This window comes from Hemiscyllium ocellatum, chromosome 23, assembly GCF_020745735.1.
Source record: "Hemiscyllium ocellatum isolate sHemOce1 chromosome 23, sHemOce1.pat.X.cur, whole genome shotgun sequence".
In the NCBI taxonomy this organism is placed as follows: Eukaryota; Metazoa; Chordata; class Chondrichthyes; order Orectolobiformes; family Hemiscylliidae; genus Hemiscyllium; species Hemiscyllium ocellatum.
Window position 1 is genome coordinate 53,246,570 of NC_083423.1, and position 22,809 is coordinate 53,269,378.

The 22,809-nt window shown below is 45.0% G+C and overlaps 1 protein-coding gene across 1 annotated transcript in view; it reads right to left on the reverse strand.

Annotated features, from left to right (window-relative positions):
• Nucleotides 1-534: 534 nt before the first annotated feature.
• The window catches only part of LOC132826790 (branched-chain-amino-acid aminotransferase, cytosolic-like), a 76,734-nt gene continuing 54,459 nt past the window's right edge, over nt 535-22,809 (reverse strand). The window contains exons 8-11 of the mRNA XM_060843005.1: nt 15,819-15,904; nt 15,118-15,258; nt 12,661-12,735; nt 535-3,291 (exon numbers count right to left, since the gene is read on the reverse strand). Coding sequence (XP_060698988.1) covers nt 3,250-3,291; nt 12,661-12,735; nt 15,118-15,258; nt 15,819-15,904 — 344 coding nt within the window. The 3' untranslated portion in view covers nt 535-3,249. The remainder of the gene's footprint in view (nt 3,292-12,660; nt 12,736-15,117; nt 15,259-15,818; nt 15,905-22,809) is intronic.

The following is a 22,809-nucleotide window of genomic DNA, read 5'->3' on the forward strand; positions in this document are numbered from 1 at the left end:
TAATGAAGAAAGGCCACCATTGTAGTGCAAAATATGTACCACCCAATCTGTGCACACTCAGCTTCCGCAGACAGCAATGTGATAATGACCCGATAGTCCATTGACTGAGGAGTAAATGTTGGTCACAACACTGGATTGAACTCTCCTATGAAGTAATGTCACAAAGTCTTTGAATCGACCTGCTGGGAGGGGTGTGGGGGGTGGGGCGCCTCTGTGTGATGTCTCACCTGAAGAGTGATACCTCCACTGGTGCTGAACTCCCTTTACCCTGCACTGGAATACAGCCTGGATTGGGGTTCAACTCTGTCCAGTGGGAACTGAACCAGTATCTTTCAGGTGGGCAAATAATCACAACTTAGAAAGCAAAAGGAAGCTGATACATCTGCATAACCATTAACAATGCCCACTTATGGGTGACAAAAAATGCTATTTGTTGCTTTTATGAAACCAGAATTGGGTTTTAATGAGACTCCACTCAAGTGGACACCCTGAATATTGAAGATGAAACAAAGAGAAAAAAGGACTCCACAACAAAACATTTTATTGAGCACCTATCTTCTGCCATCATATATATAATCAATAGTACAACCTGCACATGAATATTACACCATTACAGTGTGAAATATTTTGGTTGCATAATTAGAAGGCAGAAACTGCAAGGGCACAATGCCTGGACAATGATTAGTTAGATATAAGTGCAGTCCCAGATGACAATCCCCCTTCTTTGTTATGTGTGGCCTGTTTATTTTGTATACAGTGGCGCCTTTGAGATATTCTTCATGTTACCTTCATGATCGTCGTGTCATTTCAGTCCCAGATAGTAGTGAGAGTCAGGGGGCAGAGCCTGCATTGACCTGACACCCAACCTGCCTCACAGTCAATGAAGTGCAGTCACATGTGAAATGCGAGAAGCAAGCAGTCAGTGTGTGCACAGCAAGATCCCACAGTGAGAGAAATGGCCGCACCATCTGTTTTAGTGACGTTGGTTAAAGCGGGTATCCTGTTGGCCAGGTCACCTCTGTACTCTTTGAAATAACAGCTTGAGGTCTTTTACCTTTGGCACTGGGGGAAGATGGAGTTTCAGCTTGGAATCTTGCTCTGAAAGAGAGAACCTCTGACAGTGCAGCATTCCTGCCGTACCTCCAATGCTGGGAACCCTTCATCCTGTATGACCAATGTTTTGACATAGCCTTGCAATTCTACCTATATATGCATATATAATACACACACACAATCAGATAAATATATATGTACAGAACATTGTAAATAACCCTGTGTTCTCTGAGGTAAAGTTCAAGCTCCCTGATGACACTGTACTTTGTTAATATTTTAATCTTGTAATCTTCATCAGAGCAGAGAGAGAACAGCACCATCACCCAAACCAGTTAAACTGAAGGTATGAAAGGTTACAGTTCCATTTACATCATATGGATAAACCAAGTGTAACAGTTACAATAACAGGCAAGCAATCCTGAGACCATGTGTGGCAATACCACAGCAGCACAGACAAAATTCATTTCAATAAAATCCCTAGGCTAATGCCAAGAAATAACATCACTGAGGCAAACTGAGTGCAAGTGACTCCCGCAACCTCTTTGGGTACTAAAATGGTAATGTCACTAGGATAGTAATCCTGAAGCCCAAGCTCTGGGAACACGGTTCATATCCCACTATTAAGTTAAAAATCACACAACACCGGGTTATAGTCCAACAGGTTTAATTGAAAGCACACTAGCTTTCGGAGCACTGGGTTATAACCTGGTGTTGTGTGATTTTTAACTTTGTACACCCCAGTCCAAAACCAGCATCTCCAAATCATATCCCACTATGGCAGCTGGCGGGATACAAATTTAACTGATTAGTAAATCGGAATTGAAAGCTACGGTCAATTGTGGTCACTGTTCTTGTTTGTCATTAAATAAAACCCCATCTGGTTCACTAGTGTCCTTTGGGAAAGGAATTCTGCACCTTACCTCCTCTGGCCTACATGTGACTGCATCAGCTCACTAACACCAGTCACTAGCACCTTCCCAGGGGCAATTAGGGATAGGCACCAACTAAGGATGGGGCTCATTGTCATTGAAGAACATAAAGAGGAGACCATTCGATCCTTTGAGCCTATTCTATCAATCAGTTAGATTATGTTATGAGTTAGATTTGTATCACAGCTCTGTTTGACTGCCTTAGTTTCATATTCCTTAATAAACCTCCCAAATTAAAATCTACTCGAGTTGCGTCCTGACCTGATTGAAGCCATTTGCAACTCCAATCTCACACAATGTAGTGGACCTTTCAAATTGCATTTTATTTCCAGGGGAACAAAGCACCAGGAATAAGTACAGACCCTGGTGTTACCTAACCTTAAGAACAAATGTAGAAGAATTAATTTATATGTTACCTTTCAAAACTCCACGGGACAGTATATATTATACCACGATTTAGTAGATAAAAAGGTGTCAGGGATATATTAAAGGCTTATTGTCTGAGCTCTGAGGCTGGTTTACTGCTTTGCAATTCACTCACAGGAATCTTTATTTGGCATTTTCAACCCTTACAACTACCCAGTTACAATTCTAGTTTCGGATCACTGCTTGTGTGTCACTATTACTGATACAATATGATTCAAAGGCATTTAGGATTCCATGAGCATAAAATATAATGTGATGTTGACCCCAATTCCAGACATTAATCTATTTTAGTTTGGTTGGGAAAATTAGCTCCCATTTTGTACGGTTCACTAGCCTAACAGCAGCTCATCAATGAGGGCTCATGTACAAATTCCTTTCTTGCTCGGTTGCTGACCGCATGTGAAACACACTGAATCAACAGGCCCTGACATCCTGGCCAGAGGGTGATCTAGTCATATGTCACGGCTGACAAAATGTCTGTAACACTGCGAGTCAGCATCACACAGGGGTTGCTGCAAAACCCGAGAGAGACCAGTGAACAGGACCTGCACTGAAGCCTATCAAACAAAGTTCAATTAGAACGTGAGAAAACACTGCAGTGCCTGACACTCGATTGCTGGTTTGACTTTGGTCCTCTAGTGAACAGAGAGTGCTACAATACACACAATTATAATTCCTGTCTGTATTACAAAATGTTTTGTGCTTTACTTTGGTGTGAACAACAATCAGGAACCTTCATCAGATGTTCACAGCCAACGGACTGCAGCTTGTGCTGTTCTGACATTTAGCCCACCTGCCGCTCAGCTCTTCACCCAATCTGCTTTCAATTACACTCTGACATTTAGACCACCAGCAATGTCCAGTCACTCTTCATCTTTCCGTACTGTCAAAAGATATTGGAATTGTTAGCATACGGCAGGAATTAGCATGCTCACACATGAATCATGCACACAGATTTCCAACAGAGGGAAACACATGACAATTATCTGCACGTTACCGTGATTCTTTTATGTGTTACAAGCATTTATTTTCCTATCTCGTGGTAATAGACTTAGATTAGAATTGGACTTCAAAACAGGCATTATCATAGGAAAATACGACCGGTGGGGCTTATGAGTTGCAGGGTATTCCGATGGATGCAGAGACCTTTGCCAGTCCAACTGAGCTTGGGGATCACCACTTGAGTCTAAGCAATTGCATAGCCTCACTCAGAACATATCCTGAACAGAGGGGCTCTAAGTCAGCCCACAGCAAAACCCCAAGACAAAGCCAAGCCTCGGCCAAACAGTTAACATTTTCTCAAGGATCAGGGCTAACAAGCCGTTGTGGTTGCTGCCAGTATGCAGACTTGAGATAGCAAAAGAATTCCATTAGGGCTGAATTGAGTTAAGAGAACTTATAGGCTGAAATTCAGGAGAGTATGCAGTCTGGACAGTCCACTTATATCTGGTTTGGAACAGCTAAATTGTTTAGCAACATCCAAATCAGAACCAAATAAAATAACCATCTGGTTAAATGGTCACCTGGTTCTATTGGAAATTGTTGCCAGCACAGTCCTATCAGTGATTGCAGAACCAGTCTTTAGCAAAATTCACGCTGGACTCCAACTCTTAAGTTTGCATAAGACCTTGGACAGGCTGAGAACTGGTTATGGGGACTCTTAACAGATTATGACCATAGGACATAGGAGCAGGAATTAGGCCATTCAGCCCACTGAGTCTGCTCCACAATTCAATCATGGCTGATAGGTTTCTCAACCGCTTTCTCCCTGTAACCCTTGATCCCTTTGACAATCAAGAACCTCTGTCTTAAATATTGTCAATGACCTGGCCTCCACAGCCTTCTGTGGCAATGAATTCCATAGATCCACCACTCTTTGGCTAAAGATGTTTCTAACTTATTTCTGTTCTAAAAGGGTCTTCCCTTTACTCTAAGGCTGTGCCCTCAGGTCCTAGTCTCTCCTACCAATGAAAACATCTTCCCAACATTCACTCTGTCCAGGCCATTCAGTATACTGTAAGTTTCAATCAGATCCCACTCATCCTTCTAAACTCCATCAAGTATAAGGCTAAAGTCCTCAAACATTCTTCATATGTTAAGCTTTTCATTCCAGAGATCATATTCGTGAACTTCCTCTGAACATGCTCCAGGGCCAGTACATCCTTCCTGAGATATGGGGCCCAAAACTGCACACAATTCTCCAAATGAGGTCTGACCAGAGCCTTACAGAGCTTCAGAAGTATATCCCTGCTTATAGATTCAAGTCCTCTCAAAATAAATGCCTGCATTTGCTTTCCTAACTACTGACTCACTCTGCAAGTTTATCTTGAGAGAATCCTGGACTAGAACTCCCAAGTCTCTTTGCACTTCAGACTTCTGAATTTTCTCCCCATTTTAAAAATGGTCCATGCCTCTATTCTTTCTACCAAGTGCATGATCTCACAATTTCCCACATTGTACTCAATCTACCACTTCTTTGCCTACTCCCCTGACCTGTCCAAATCTTTCTGCAGCTTTCCTGTCTCCTCAATGATGCCTGTCCCTCCACCTATCTTTGTATTGTCTGCAAAAGTACTCAGAATGCCCTCAGGAGAAAGTGAGGACTGCATGTGCTGAAGATCAGAATCGAGAGTGTGGTGCTGGAAAAACACAGCAGATCAGGCAGCATCTGAGGAGGAGAATCGACGTTTTGGGCAAAAGCCCTTTATCAGGAATTCTTAGCACCTGGCCTCTAAAACCATTGGCCCTTATCTTGCTCAGCTGTCTCCTGTGCGGCACCTTGTCAAAGGTCTTCTTGAAGTCCAGGTAGATAACATCCATTGGCTCTCCTTAATCTAAGCTGCCCATTACTTCCTCAAAGAATTCGAGCAGATTTGTCAGGCATTACCTCCCTTTGATGAAACCATGCTGACTTTGCCCTATTTTACCATACATATCCAATTGTTCAGAAATCTCATCCTTCACAATGGATTCCAGCATCTTTTAGAGTCATAGAGATGTACAACATGGAAACAGACCCTTCGGTCCAACCCGTCCATGCCAACCAGATATCCCAACCCAATTTAGTCCCACCTGCCAGCACACGGCCCACATCCCTTCAAACCCTTCCTATTCATATACCCATCCAAATGCCTTTTAAATACTGCAATTGTACCAGCCTCCACCATTTCCTCTGGCAGTTCATTCCATACACATACCATCCTCTGTGTGAAAACATTACCCCTTAGGTCTCTTTAATATCTTTCCCCTCTCACCCTAAACCAATGCCCTCTAGTTCTGGACTATCCTACTCCAGGGAAAAGACCTTATCTATTTATCCTACCCATGCCCCTCATAATTTTGTAAGTCTCTATAAGGTCACCTCTCAGCCTCCAATGCTCCAGGGAAAACAGCCCCAGCCTGTTCAGCCTCTCCATCTAGCTCAAATCCTCCAACCCTGGCAACATCCTTGTAAATCTTTTCTGAACCCTTTCAAGTTTCACAACATCTTTCCGATAGGAAGGAGACCAGAACTGCATGCAATATTCCAACAGTGGCCTCACCAATGTCCTGTCCAGCTGCAACATGACCTCCCAACTCCTGTACTCAAAATTCTGACCAATAAAGGAAAGCAAACCAAACGCCTTCTTCACTATCCTATCTACCTGTGACTCCACTTTCAAGGAGCAATGAACCTGCATGCCAAAGCCTCTTTGTTTAGCAACACTCCCAGGACCTTACCATTAAGTGTATAACCTTACCCACGACTGAGGTAAGGCTGATCAGTCTGTAATTTTAAATCTTTTGTCTTACCCCCTTTTGAAACAGGGTGTCATGTTAGCGATTTTCCAGGCCTCTGGGACTTTGCCTGAATCCAGTAATTCCTGAAAGATCTCAACTAATTGACCTCCACTACCTCTCTTCAGCTATCTCCCTAGAACTCTGTGGTGTAGTCCATCTGGTCCAGGTAGTCATCATACTCAACTTTGCTGCGTACAACTTTGGTTCTGGTCTCTTAGGATAAACAGCTGGTTCAGTTGCCACTGACTGTAGTAAAAGGCTTGGACCCAAGCTTGATGAGCAGAACTGGTTGAGGAAGATTCAACTTGATTTGATTCCCTACGGTGTGGAAACAGGCCCTTTGGCCCAACCAGTCCACACCGACGAGCAACCCACCCAGACCTATTTCCCTCTGACTAATGCCCCGAACACTATGGGCAATTTAGCATGCACATCTTTGAACTGTGGGAGGAAGCCAGAGCACCTGGAGGATGCTCACGCAGACACGGGGAGAATGTGCAAACTCCACACAGTCGGTCACCCGAGGCTGGAATTGAACCTTGGACCGTAAGGTAGCAGTACTAACCACTGAGCCACCATGTTGGCTCAACATTTTGTGATTAAAAAATGGCTACCTGAGAAGTTCTAATTAAATACCAGGATGTTTTTCAGGAAGGTCTGGGGAGCATCAAAGGTGCCCCGGCTCCCATGTCTGTACCAGAACTTAGGTCCTTCCTTAGGTTGGTGAATTATTATGAAAAATTCATACATAACTTGGCATCCTTCCATCTGCTATTGAAAAAGGGTCAGCCTTGGAAGTGGTCTTGTAGCAGAGATATAGCTTCTATGGAAATGAAGCAGCCATTGCCATTTACGGCACTGGCCCACTACGATCCCAAGCAAGATGTGGTGCTGACACATGGTGCCTCCCTGCACAGTACGGAGGATAGTGTTGGCTCATCGGTGGCCCAATGGAGAGAAACCCTTGCTATGCTTCCCGGACTTTGGTTCTTGCCGAATGTTGATATACCCAGCCAGAGAAGGAAGGTTTGGCAATCATCTTTGGTGCGAGAAAGTTCCACCAATTTCTTTACGGATATAAGTTTGCAATAGTAACAGATCATAACCCCCTGCTAGGGGTAACAAAGGGACAGGCCCTTAGCTTCAGGTGGAATTCAGGAGTGGGCTCTCATTCTGAGTGCGTACAATTACAAGTTGGAATGCTGTCCAGGAGGCCTCATGGCATATGTGATGCTTCGAGCGGCCTCCCACTGGCAGATATTCCACCAGTGATGCTGCTACTGCAAGAGTCCATTCTAGTTTTAAACTTTCTGGACATCCTTCCAGTCACCGCGGACAATATTGGACCGTGGATGCAAAAAGACCCCATTCTGGCTGGTGGTGATGGGGGCAATCCAAAAGGGCCATCACAACACAACTGAAATCTTTCTGGGCCAGACGAGACCAGATCGCCGTAGAGGACGGCATACTATTCTAGGGAGCAAGAGTGATTGCCCTGAGCAAAGGTCATCGCCAGATGTGGGTTGAACTCCACCAGGATCACATAAGGGCTTCCATAATGAAGATGTCAGTGAGAAGTTATGTCTAGTGGCCAGGATTGGATGCCAACATAGTCGCGTTGGTGGAGCAGAGACCAGACTACCAACATGGACAAAGATTAGCAGCTCCCCCCACATTCATGGGAATGGCCAGGTAAACTCTGGACTCCGTTACACATTCCTGATGAAGGGCTTTTGCCTGAAACGTCGATTTCGCTGCTCCTTGGATGCTGCCTGAACGGCTGTGCTCTTCCAGCACCACTAATCCAGAATCTGGTTTCCAGCATCTACAGTCTTTGTTTTTAACCCATCTCCCTTTGCCTTGCCCCATAACCCATCTCCCTTTGCCTTGCCCTGTAACCCATCTCTCTTTGCCTTGCCCCATAACCCATCTCCCTTTGCCTTGTCCTATAACCCACCTCCCTTTGCCTTGTCCCGTAACCCACCTCCCTTTGCCTTGCTCCATAACCCATCTCCCTTTGCCTTGCCCCATAACCCATCTCCCTTTGCCTTGCCCCATAACCCATCTCCCTTTGCCTTGCCCTGTAACCCATCTCTCTTTGCCTTGTCCCGTAACCCATCTCCCTTTGCCTTGCCCTGTAATCCATCTCCCTTTGCCTTGTCCCATAATCCATCTCCCTTTGCCTTGTCCCATAATCCATCTCCCTTTGCCTTGCCCCATGACCCATCTCCCTTTGCCTTGCTCCATAACCCATCTCCCTTTGCCTTGTCCCGTAACCCATCTCCCTTTGCCTTGCCCTGTAACCCATCTCTCTTTGCCTTGTCCCGTAACCCATCTCCCTTTGCCTTGCTCCATAACCCATCTCCCTTTGCCTTGTCCCGTAACCCATCTCCCTTTGCCTTGCCCTGTAACCCATCTCTCTTTGCCTTGTCCCGTAACCCATCTCCCTTTGCCTTGCTCCATAACCCATCTCCCTTTGCCTTGTCCCGTAACCCATCTCCCTTTGCCTTGCCCCATAATCCATCTCTCTTTGCCTTGTCCTATAACCCACCTCCCTTTGCCTTGTCCCGTAACCCACCTCCCTTTGCCTTGCCCTGTAACCCATCTCTCTTTGCCTTGCCCCATAACCCATCTCACTTTGCCTTGCCCCATAACCCATCTCCCTTTGCCTTGTCCCGTAACCCATCTCCCTTTGCCTTGCCCCGTAACCCATCTCCCTTTGCCTTGTCCCGTAACCCACCTCCCTTTGCCTTGCCCTGTAACCCATCTCCCTTTGCCTTGCCCCATAACCCATCTCCCTTTGCCTTGCCCCATAACCCATCTCCCTTTGCCTTGTCCCGTAACCCATCTCCCTTTGCCTTGTCCTATAACCCATCTCCCATCGCCTTGCAATGCTATTCCTTTGGTTATTTTATCTCTACAGCCTTTCAACCAAATCACAAACCCTCCTTCCTGCTCTTCCCACCTCTTCTCCTCATGTTTCATCTTGAGGGTTTTTTTCCAATTCTGACAAAAGTTGCAGACTGAAACATTCATCCTATTGTCACTTGTCTTGCCAAATATATTCGGCACTTCCAAAGATGAAGAAAGTGCAATATTAAGTTGGTTATGCTGAACCATAATAAGACATGGATTAGATCTCAGTGCAGCAGCGACTTCCCACTTCCTGGTAAAGCTCCTGGGTTCTGAACACACCACCAGTCCAATTGCATTCAACAACACTGTAGGTGTCCGTACACCCCATACACTATAGCAGTTCAAAATGATAGCTCACCACCTCTACCTAAATTCTGGCCCAGTCAGCCACATCCCACATGCCACAACTGAATTTTAAAACTGGTGGTGCAGTGCAGGGGCAGGACCTGGAAAGTACCCAGGCATTGGGACTCCTGACCCCAAACTGAGATTAAACCCTTTTTGGCCATCCTACTGCGTCCTTCTTATTTTAAACACCAGGTCACCCCAATAAATGCTATGGAGTACAGATATTCAAGCAACAAGATGAAGAAAGAGAAACAGAACTATAGATGCGGAATAACAGAAATTGCTGGAGAAACTCAGCATCTGTGCAGAGTTAACGCCTTGAGTTCAGTGACTCTTCTTTAGAAGAAGTGAAGATGAAGAGATAAACATTCCTTGCTTGGATATTAATTCTTGAATACTCCATATATTGCAGCAATAAAAAAAAAGAATTGAGTGCAATTGGGGAGATGACAGCCTAATGGTATTATAGAACATAGAACATAGAAAAATACAGCGCAGTACAGGCCCTTCGGCCCTCGATGTTGCACCGACCGAAGCCTACCTAACCTACACTAGCCCAATAACCCCCATATGCTTATCCAATGCCCTCTTAAATGACCATAAAGAGGGAGAGTCCACCACTGCTACTGGCAGGGCATTCCATGAACTCACAACCCGCTGAGTAAAGAATCTACCCCTAACATCTGTCCTATACCTACCACCCCTTAATTTAAAGCTGTGTCCCCTAGTAACAGCTGACTCCATTAGTGGAAAAAGGTTCTCACTGTCAACCCTATCTAAACCCCTAATCATCTTGTACACCTCTATCAAATCTCCCCAAACCTTCTTTTCTCCAATGAGAACAGCTCCAAGTGCCTCAGCCTTTCCTCATACGATCTTCCTATGATGCCAGGCAACATCCTGGTAAACCTCCTCTGCACTCGTTCCAATGCCTCCACATCCTTCCTATAGTATGGCGACCAAAACTGCACACAATACTCCAGATGAGGCCGCACCAGAGTCTTATACAACTGCAACATGACCTCAGGACTCCGGAACTCAATTCCTCTACCAATAAAGCCCAGTACACCATATGCCTTCTTTACAGCACTATTTACCTGGGTGGCAACTTTCAGAGATCTGTGTACATGGACACCAAGATCCCTCTGCTCATCCACACTACCAAGTAGCCTACCATTAGCCCAGTAATCCATCTTCTTGTTACTACTACCAAAGTGAATGACTTCACACTTAGCTACATTGAAATCCATTTGCCACCTTTCTGCCCAGCTCTGCAACTTATCTACATCCCGCTGTAACCTGCCACATCCTTCTTCGCTGTCCACAACTCCACCGACTTTCGTGTCATCCGCAAACTTGCTCACCCAGCCTTCAAGCCCCTCCTCTAGGTCATTTATAAAAATGACAAACAGCAATGGTCCCAAAACAGATCCTTGTGGAACACCGCTAGTAACTGCACTCCAAGATGAACCTATACCATCAACTACTACCCTCTGTCTCCTTCCAGCCAGCCAATTCCTAATCCAAATCTCTAATGCACCCTCAATGCCATACTTCCGTAGTTTTTGCATTAGCCTGCCATGAGGTACCTTATCGAACGCCTTGCTAAAATCCATATACACCACATCTACTGCTTTACCCTCGTCCACTTCCTTGGTCACCTTCTCAAAGAACTCAATAAGGTTTGTGAGGCACAACCTGCCCTTCACAAACCATGCTGACTATCTTTGATCACATTATTCCTATCCAGATGTTCATAAATCCTATCCCTTACAATTCTCTCTAAGACTTTGCCCACAATAGAAGTGAGACTCACTGGCCTATAGTTACTAGGGCTATCCCTACTCCCCTTCTTGAACAAGGGGACCACATTCGCTATCCTCCAGTCTTCTGGCACTATTCCCAAAGACAACGATGACATAAAAATCAAGGCCAATGGCTCCGCTATCTCCTCCCTAGCTTCCCAGAGGATCCTAGGATAAATGCCATCAGGCCCAGGGGACTTATCTATTTTCATCCTTTCCAGTATTCCCCAGACCTCTTCCCTACATACCTCAAGGCCATCCATTCTAATCACTTGTGACTCAATATTCACATCAGCAACAGTGTCCTGTTCCTGAGTGAATACTGACGAAAAGTATTGATTTAATGTCTCTCCAATCTCCTCTGCCTCCACGCACAACTTCCCACTACTATCCTTGACTGGACCGATACCTACCCTAGTCATCCTTTTATTCCTGACATACCTATAGAAAGCCTTCTGGTTTTCTCTAATCCTACCAACTAAGAACTTTTCATGTCCCCTTCTCGCTGCTCTTAGCTCTCCCTTTAGATCCTTCCTGGCTACCTTTTAACACTCAATCGCTCCAACTGAACCTTCACGCTTCATCTTTACATAGGCCGCCCTCTTCCCTTTCACAAGGGATTCCAATTCCTTATTAAACCACGGCTCGCTCACACGACCCTTTACTCCCTGCCTGACTGGTACATACTTATCAAGGACACCCATTAGCTGTTCCTTGAACAATCTCCACATATCATTTGTGTTCTTCCCTTGAAGCCTATTTTTCCAATCCACGCATCCTAAATCATGCCTCACTGCATCATAATTTCCCTGCCCCCAGCTATAACTCTTGCCCTGCAATGCACACTTATCCCTCTCCATCACTAGAGTAAAAGTCACCGAGTTGTGGTCACTGTCCCCGAAGGGCCTGGTTCATTACCTAGAACCTGGCCTGGTTCATTACCTAGAACCAAATCCAGTATAGACTCACCTCTTGTTGGCTATTATGACTAGACTATTAATCTTAGAGACCTACGTAATGCTCTAAAGACCCAGGTTCAAACCCCATCAACGCAGAATTCAATTTTAAAAATTACTGCAATTACGAATCTAATAATGACCATGAATCCATTGTCAGTTGTTGGGGAAAAACCCATCTGGTTCACTAGTACCCTTTAGGGAAGGAGCCTGTCATCTTTATCTAGTCTGGCCTATCATTTGACTCCAGTCCAACAGCAATATCGTTCACTCTTAAGTTACCCTCTAGGTAATAAATGGTGTCCTCGTAAGTGTCCCCTTCATCCCGTGAATGAACTTAAAAAGACAATACTGGCCTCTAGTTACACACCTGTGAAGTTTCACTGCCATGTCACTGGTGTTAGTCATGGCCATCATGTGACCTGGGAAGTGATGCTACACACTCACCTGTATGTCAGCAAGGTTCTCAAAGAGTTGAGATGTTAACTTTAGCCCATTTTCCATTGTTGGAATATGCAGGTTCTGGAAAAACAGAGAAAACAAAGTCCAAAGCTGTAACAGTGTCTTTGCCAGCTGTGCCAATCCTAGACAGCCATTTAATATCAGAGGTTGCGGGAGGCGGGAAAGAAATGTTTCTAACCACTCATCCTTCACTGAATTCTCCCAATGCAATGAGTCAGATGGAAGTGGAAGTGAAAGTATGAACTAGGAAGGATCTTCAAATAAATCCAGGAAGTATCTAATACCCAGGCTGGTTGGGAGGGTCTGGGATGGAGGTGGGGGGGTTTTGACTGTGCCAAATTTACAACTGACCAAATACAACAATTATCACTTTCACACCTCACATTGTTATATCTGTCAGCAATGGCTCAAAAGAGTGAATCACGGTGAATGAGTGAGAGTGAATGAGGGAGTGAGGGAGTGAATGAGACTGACACAAGTGAGTGATTCAGTGGGTGGCACAGTGGCACAGTGGTTAGCACTGCTGCCTCACAGTGCCAGAGACCCGCGTTCAATTCCCACCTGAGGCAACTGACTGTGTGGAGTTTGCACAGTCTCCACGTGTCTGCGTGGGTTTCCTCTGGGTGATCTGCTTTCCTCCCACAGTCCAAAAATGTGCAGGTCAGGTGAATTGGCCATGCTAAATTGCCCGTAGTGTTAGTGAAGGGGTAAATGTAGGGGAATGGGTCTGGGTGGGTTGCGCGTCGGTGTGGACTTGTTGGGCCAAAGGGCCTGTTTCCACACTGTAAGTAATCTACAATGTGGCTAAAAGATACCATCGGAATGGGAAGAACCAATGGCCAGAAACGGAAAAACAAGAGCGGAAGTAGGCCATTCGGCCCTTTGAGGCTGCTCAGCCATTCATTATGACCATGGCTGACTCAGTACCCTGTCTCTGCTTTCTCCCCATACTCATTGATCCCCTGAGCCACCAAGAACTAACTCTTCCTTGAAAACATTCAATGTTTTGGCCTCAACTGCTTTCCAATGATCAAGGCTTCTTCTGCCTTGATCAGATAGTCTTGGGAGGATAAGAGATGCCAAGGAGGAGTTTCTGCCTCTGACCCCGTGCTCTGACAGAGGGAACGCTGCTGTTGTCTGCGCTTCAGCCTTTTGTTTTCCAAAAGGGAGAAGGGTTTGTGGGACAACCAGTCCAGAACAGATCATTTCAGGCCTTATTTTAATCGGGTCCTTTGCTCAAAAATAGGAAACAGAGGGTGGTGGTGGAGACTTGCTTTTCGGATTGGAGGTCTGTGACCACTGGTGTGCTTACAAAGATCGATGCTGGGTCCACTGTTTTTTATCATTTATATAAATGATTTGGATGCCATCATAGGAGGTATCGTGAGTAAGTTTGCAGATGACACCAAAATCGGAGGTGTAGTGGACAGCAAAGAAGGTTACCTCAGATTACAACAGGATCTTGATCAGATGGGCCAATGGGCTGAGAAGTGGCAGATGGAGTTTACTCTAGATAAATGAGAGGTGCAGCATTTTGGTAAGGCAAATCAGGTCAGGACTTATCTATTTAATTTTAAGGTCCTGGGGAGTGCTGCCAAACAGAGACCTTGAAGTGCAGGTTCATAGTTCCTTGAAAGTGGAGTCACAGATAGATAAGGTATTGAAGAAGGCATTTGGTACACTTGCCTTTATTGGTTAGTGCATTGAGTATAGGTGTTAGGGATATCATGTTGTGGCTGGACAGGACATTGGTTAGGCCACTTGATTCAATTCTGGTCTTCCTGCAGTTGGAAGGATGTTGTGAAACTTGAAGGGTTCAGAAAAGATTTGCAAGGATCTTGCCAGGGTTGGAGGATTTGAGCTATAGGGAGAGGCTGAACAGGCTGGGGCTACATTCCATGGAGCGTCGGAGGCTGAGGGGTGACCATTTGGAGATCTAAAAAATCTGAGGGGCATGGTAGGTTGAATAGCCAAGCTCTTTTTCCCCAAGGTAGGGGAGTCCAAACTAGAGGACATAAGTTTAACGTGAGAGGGAGAAGTTTTAAAAAGGACAACCTTTTCACACAGAGGGTGGTGCGTGTATGGAATGAACTGTCAGAGGAAGTGGTGGAGGTGGATACAATTATCACATTTCAAAGGCATCTGGATGGGTATATGAATAGGAAGAGTTAAGGGGGATATGGGCCAAATGTGGCAAATGATATTAGATTAATTTTGGATATCTGGTCAGCGTGGAAGCACTGGACCAAAGGATCTGTTTCCGTGCTGTACATCTAACTCTGTTGCCTCTTAAAATGCCTCCTTCTGCCAGATTATGTGAGGGTAGTTGATGTCTGCTGAACTACGCTTTCATGTGATGGGCGGACTGCAGTCATCCCTCTCAATCATGGGCTAAAGCTATTTTGTCAACTTACAAAGAACAAGATGCCTTGTGTTTCTCACCTTGCCCTGATACAGGATCTGTGATACTGGACACAGGACACAAGCAGTTCCTGAACCAAACATCTCCTTGATCCGGTTTTGCTTTGATGCATTGACGAGTTCCTTCATTGTGACAGAGCGCTCCTCAACCTTGAACTGATTCTTTGTTTCAGGAAAATAAACATAAAAGCAATTAGGTCCTGAGCATCACTAATTAAGCATCCCTGCTGAATATGTGTGTGATCACTAATGCAAAGCACCTGCAATTCAAGACACATTTGAATTGTTTACTATGAGTTAAACAAAACACACACATTTTCAATCAAAAACTGAAGCCTACCAAAAAATATTTCATCCAATATTTACCCCATGGAAGTGCAGGATATGAACAAATACATCAGATTAAGGTGACTCTTCAGTCAGAAATTGAGTCACAATGTTTACTAGTCCACAACATCAAGACCATAAGACTTAGGAGCAGAAGTAGGCCATTCAGCCCATCGAGTTTGCTCTGTCAGGGCTGATCTGATAATCCTCAACTCCACTTTCCCCCATAACCCTTAATTTTCTTCCTGGTTAAAACCAGATTGTGACTCTGATAAGCATTACATTAATATTTAACATTCATATCAAAATTAAACAGAGAGATTAGCAGATAACAGAATAGATGCCACTTGAAGGTAGTGAACGTAACACTCTTTCATTCAGTAATATTTACTGACCCACTTGCGTGTAAGATCCAAAATGCTTTGTCTCACTACTCCAGGTAATATCACGCCATCTAGTGGAGGTGTTACCAACTCTTCCTCTAGAGAACAGAACAGATTGTACACTTAAGCAAATATAAGTACAGTAGGAAGACTAACACACTTGAGTCAAGGCTGAAATAATTCCAAAAGGCTGGTATCCCATCACTGTCACACATGCATTGTCCTTGACATGATCCAGCACCATCAGAGCCAGGTCTCACAGTGAGCAGAATCTCAGATACTCCCGTTCATGTCTGTCAGCCAGGGCACCCTGTTTGGACCAGGTAATAGCCCCAGTCAGTGACCTTGTTACAATCACCACAAAGACATGCAGTGTACCAGAAAAGACATCAAATGGCAGACCAGCTGGACAATTCTGCTTCATTTCTTGCAGCTTTTTAAAATGCACTAACACCACCGACGCCTTTGAAAGAGCTATGCGGTTTGTGCCACACCCCTGCCCTTTCCCCATAACTTTGTAAATGTCTTCTTTCCCAGTGTTTGTCAGAATCCCTTCTGAAATTTACTACTGTATCTGCACACAGCTGCCTTTTAGTCAGTGAATCCCAGACTCTCTAACACTGTTAAAAATAGATTCTCCACTCTAACCCATCTGTCAGTTAGCTTAATTTCTGATGATATTTATGTCTACCCTAACAAAATAAGGACTTCTTGTTTGTTTTCAGAAATTTCAACAGGCATTTCAAGTCAAATCCTAGCCTGGGCAGTGCCTGGTTTCTCATTTTTCTCCATCCTTCGCTCTTCCATGGGAAGCGGGTATCACTAAATGATAAAGACAGCATCTCTTATCTACCCCTCACTGGCTCTGAACTGAGTAGCTTGCCAAGTCATTAAGAGTTGACAATTTTGGGGTCAGGAATTACATGTCAGCCAGACCTCCTTCCTTAAGGGTGTTATGAATCAGAGATGCTTTTTACAACAATCAATAAAACATTACAGAAAGCACTTTACATTCTAGATTTTTTCAATTAATCAGAACTCTGCAACCTGGTGTGGTGAATTAATGCACCTCCCCAGAGTTTCAGCCCAGACCTGTGGATTACCAGAGCAGTGACATACGACTGGGCAACGATCTATCTGGTAAGCAATGCCTCCATTCTCCCAGTCTTCAGAATATCGTACATTAATGTTTGACAAAGATCGACAGGGTACAGAAAAATAAACTGCATGCATTATTAAGATGGCTGTGTGTTAATTTCTAACAATTGGAGAGATTTGGATTCTGTCCTCACTCAAACGTTCAGTGACCTATTCCCAGGCCTCTGGTGATGCATTTCTTAGTCCATGAGTAGAATGACTCATTGTTTGATTATGTTTTTCTTCTCTCCCTGTGAGGAAGCCACCGCAACCTGCTCGGTAATTATCAAAGTACACTGCCACATGCAGAAAGCTTACAGATGGATTAGTGACAACCTTGGCACAGAGGAAGTGATCCTGCTTCTAAGCTAACAGGTCAGGGGTTCAAATCTCAATCCAGCGATTTATGTATGATCTGGACTCATGCTGTGGTGCTGCATCACCACTGCGGGTGATACGTGCACTCTCACAAGCTTATAGAAAGGTGCTGTTCAGAGAAAAGCCTTTTTCTAACGGCCTGGACATCATTGATCTCTCAACCGACATTACAAACTTGTGGAATGCAAAATACTGCAGTTGCTGGAAATCGGAAGCAAACACAGAAAACAGTAGAGAAACTCAGCAAGGTCTGGCAGCAGCTGTGCAGGGAGAAACAGAGTTAACGTTTCAAGTCTGATTCGGCTCTTCTTCAGAAAAGAAACACTGAATGCATTTCACATGTTAGGAATGCAAGGGAGGCAGAACTGAAGAGGACTCGTATCAGACGTTAGCTCTGGATCTCTCTCCAGAGATGCCACTTGACCTGCTGAGTTTCTCCAGCACTTCCTGTGTTTGTATTATAAACTGATTATTTAGCCATCACCTCACTTCTGTTTGTAGGACCTTGCTGCATGATACAGCGCTTCTACAGCAATTGCAGTTCACCGTCTGTACAACAGATGTCCTGCACCTATGAAAGGTGTTGGACAGGTTTTTTTTTGTTTTTGATTACAAATTGTCACCAGTGTAAAGATTTAACCCACCATCAATTAGGACAAGTCATGGTTTGTACCACAGATGCTTCGAGAATGAGTAGTCATTGGGTCTGTTTTCCAACTGGCCATGCCACTAATGTTATAAAGGTTGAGAATAAGAGTAAGTGATGGGACACCTGCACCAACCAAACCCACCGCCCTGTGGCTGTACACTTTAATTCTCCCTCCCACACTGCCAAGGACATTCAGGTCCTGGGCCTCCTCCATCGCCAAACACTAACCACCCAACGCCAAGAGGAAGATCGCCTCACCTTCTACCTTGGGACCCTCCAACCACATGGGATCAATGTGAATTTCACCAGTTTCCCCATGTCCCCTCCCCCCAGCTTATCCCAGTTTCAACCTTCCAACTCAGCACAGTCCCTTGAACGGCCCTACCTGTCTAGCTTCCTTCCCATCTATCTGCTCCACCCTCATCTCCGACCCATCACCTTCACCCCCACTTTCAACTGCCTATCGCATTCCCAGCTACCTTCCCCCCATCCCCAGCCCCCTCCCATTTATCTCTCAGCACCCCTTGACCCATAAGCCTCATTCCCGATGCCTGAAACATTGGCTCTTCTGGCCCTTGGATGCTGCCTGACCTGCTGTGCTTTCCCAGCACCACATTCTTCGACTATGGGTAGAGAATGTATAGCTAAGGAGAGGATCCAATCCATCACTGTTCCTGCCCCTCAATGTGAGAACCCTGTCTGAAAGATTAGTTGAAGCACATCCCACTGTAACCCTGCAAAGGAACCTGCCAATCCCCATTTTAGAAAGGAAGAATTTGGACGACTCTGGAAAACAGCAGGCAGGGATAAGCACATAGTGAGCTGGTGTGCTCTTATATGAAGGAGCACAAGCGAATTGCCAGAGGGTTCAGAAACAATTGACCAGGATGTTGCCAGGAATGGGAGGTGTTTGCGACATAATAATAGACTGGAAAGACTGGGATATTTTCACGGAAGCTTTGGAGGTTGAGGGGTGACCTTATTCAGGTTTATAAAACTGGGATGTGACATAGATAAGGTGAGTGGCAAGGGTCTTTTCTCTAAGGTGGGAGAATTCAAATCTAAGGGGTGGACTTTTAAGACTTGAAGAGAAAGATTTAAAAAAGACATGATGGACAATGTTTTTACACAGCCAGTGTGTGGAATGAACTGCCCGAGGAAATGGTGGATGCTGGTACAGTTACAAAATATAAAATTCAAATATGGATCAGTACATGAAAAGGAAAGGTTTGGAGGGATATGGGCCAAGCGTGGGCAGGTGGGACTAGTTTAGTTTGTGAATGTGGTCGGCGTGTTCCGAAGGCTCTGTTACCATGCTGTATGACTCTTTCACACCTGAATACAATCGAACATTCAATTAATGTACAATGAAAGGTGGGATCTGTGTTCCACCTGCCTGTTCATATTACTCGTACTCAGTATTCTAGCAACATCTGACTTGGCAGAGGAAAAGGATTAAAAAGGCATGGAAAGCGATGATTGCAAGGTGAGCACATGTAAATGGCCATGCATCAAATCAGGATGCTTGACAGGTTTCCTATAACCAGCAGAGAGAGGAGGCTGTGCAGAGAGCCCGATGTACTGTACTAGACTGTCCTCCTTCACACACAACTATCCATGATATACCCGTACGGCACTGTCATCAGTCATTCTGACCCACTGTCTCCTTTAACGTGAGTTTAGCATCCTGACAGTGTGGAAGCAAGCCCATCAAATCCACACTGACCCACCTCCCTACCTTATCCCTGCACTTCCCACGGATAAACCACCTAACTTGCTCATCAGGGGATAATTTAGCATGGCCAACCCACTGAACCTGCACATCCTTGGACTGTGGGAGGAAACCAGAGGAAACCCACATAGACACAGGGAGAATGTGCAAACTCCACACAGAGTGTCACCTATAGCTGGAATTGAACCCAGGTCCCTAGTGTTGTGAGATAGCAGTGCTAACCACTGAGCCACTGTGTCCCAGCTCCAGACAGAGTTGATGACCCAGCAATGCTAGTCTGCTTGATATACCAACAAAATGGACAAGAAAAGCACAGGAACAGGAAGGACTCATTCACCTCCTCAGACCTGTTCCACCATTCAATCAGCGATGGCTGATCAGTATCTTAACTCCACATACAAACTCATTCACCATATTCCTTGATACACTGTCGCAACTGGAGTACTGTGTGCAGTTCTGGTCTCCAAATTTGAGGAAAGACATTCTGGCTATTGAGGGAATGCAGCGTAGGTTCACGAGGTCAATTCCTGGAATGGCGAGACTACCTTACACTGAAAGACTGAAGCCACTGGACTTGTATACCCTTGAGTTTAGAAGATTGAGAGGGGATCTGATTGAGACATATAAGATTATTAAATGTTTGGACACTCTGGAGGCAGGAAACATGTTTCCGCTAAAGGGTGAGTGCCAAACCAGAGGACACAGCTTAAAAATACGGGGTAGACCATTTAGGATAGAGATGAGGAGAAACTTCTTCACCCAGAGCGTGGTGGCTGTGTGGAATGCTCTGCCCCAGAGGGCAGTGGAGGCCCAGTCTCTGGATTCATTTAAGAAAGAGTTGGATAGAGCTCTCAAGGATAGTGGGATCAAGGGTTATGGAGATAAGGCAGGAACAGGATACTGATTAAGGATGATCAGCCATGATCATATTGAATGGTGGTGGAGGCTTGAAGGGCTGAATGGCCTACTCCTGCTCCTGCTTTCTACGTCCCTAGTACATTATTCTCAGATGACAGTGTTCAGCAGATGCACAGATAAACTGTACACCTCCACAGGACTTTTACACAATTCAGTCAAAGTGACTGCAGCAAGCATGCCGAGAGCTCAGTATATAATACAATCCCTACACAAAGGAGGGATTTGAAGCTCAAACCATCTCAAAGAGACTGCAGGATGTAAATAACAGCGCAGAATCACGAGCCTCATGCAGAGGGAGCTGAGTTCGGTTCCTGCAAGATTTCTGCTTAAAATGGTGAAGACAACACATAAACACACGAGACATCTCCCAGCATTAAAGGGAATGAAGGAGTGGCATTGTTGCCTGCAGTCTGGAGTGGCTCAGCTCTGGCCAGTTGGTGCATCTCCTCCCAATTTTAACTGCGACACTGCATCCCTTGCATTCCCAACATGTTAAATATATGGAGGCGCCTATCGAAGGATTCAAGGGCTGTTTTCAGCACTGGATTATCTGATTATGTAAAACCAGGTGTCAGAAAGCATTCATCCACGTGAACGAGAAACTAAACTTGCAATTTCTGGTAGGCAACAGTTTTCTTTTGAGATTATCTAAACCCCATGATAGGTGACACTCTTTCTGTTGCCTTGACATTCCGTCTGGTAAGAGTAGGGATTGTCTTGAGATGTTTACCTGCACCAAGAGGTGCAGAATCAATGCCAGCTGTTCTTAAGCTGCAGCAGCCCATACCCTAAGCAGGATTTCCTGTCTGCATCCACGCTGCAGCAGTTGGGGAGCTTTCTGTGGGAATGACACATTGCATAGTCTCAAGGGGTAAATATACATCTGATTAACTACATTTCTGAACCCTTGCAGAAGGCTTGGTTTACAAAATGTTTTACTCTCCCAGCACCCAGTCTGGATCTGTGCAGGACATTAGAAAGGAAGCCTGTGGAATCGCAACCCATGCCTTTCACACTCTCAAGATTCTCGAAAGCCCTTCATAGCCAACAAACCACTGAGTTCAAGAGTTACTCAGTGTGAGACTCAATAGTTTGATGACAGAGGAAATGAAAACTGTTTACAGAGGGTGGCACACATATGGAATGAGCTGCCAGTGGAGGATATGGGTCAAGTGCAGGGAAATGGGGTTAGTGGATGGACATTTTAGTCGGCATGGACCAGTTTGGGCCAAAGGGCCTGTCTCCGTGCTGCAGGACACTCTAATTCCATGACTCTAAATAGCCTAAATAGCTAATTTACATTACACCCTGCCCTAACCATCGTGGTAAAAAGAATCCTAGAGCATCTCGGAACAAACTTTGCATGTCCAGTGGTGATGCTGTTGGAGGTGGAAACTGTATACAGTCATACAACATGAAAACAGACCCTTCGGCCCAACTTATTCAAGCCAACCAGGTTTCCTCAACTTAATTAGTCCACACTGTCTGCATTTGGCCCATATACCTCTAAACCTTTCCTATCTATGTACCCACACGAATGTCTTTTATATAGAAAGAGTTGGAGTTTTTTTTTAAATTCATTCACAGCATATGGGCGTCATCACATTTATTGCCCATCGCCAAATGTTCAGACCAGGTAAGGACATTAGTGAACAAGATGGATTTCATGACAGTCAACTCTATCACCATTAGGCCAGCTCTTTATCCTAGAGTTTACTGAATTCAAATTTCACAGTCTGCTATAATGGGACTTCATGTCCCTGGAACACTGGACTGGGCCAGTTTGCTAGCCCAGTGACATTGCCACTACCTCCCCTAAAAACCAGATGGGTTTTTACTATAACTGACAATAGTCACCATTGAGTGATCTTTCCATTCCAGAGCTTGCTGAATTCAAATAGCCCCGCCTGCCATAATAGGATTCAAGCCCAGATCCTACATCAGTGCCTTGGTTCCTGGATTGTCAGTACAATGACACTATCACTGCGCCATTGCGTCTCCCCATAATGGGAGAAGAATGAGAGAACTCCATGTCAGGATGTATCCTGACACATTTTCATCTCCAAGGGATCTTGGCAGAGCAGGGTTCTGACCAGCATGGCAATGGATAGCTAATTAAGGTCAACCACGTCCCTACTTGGGTGGCATAACTGGCAATGCCAGCACAGTCTCCTCAATGACAGATAGGC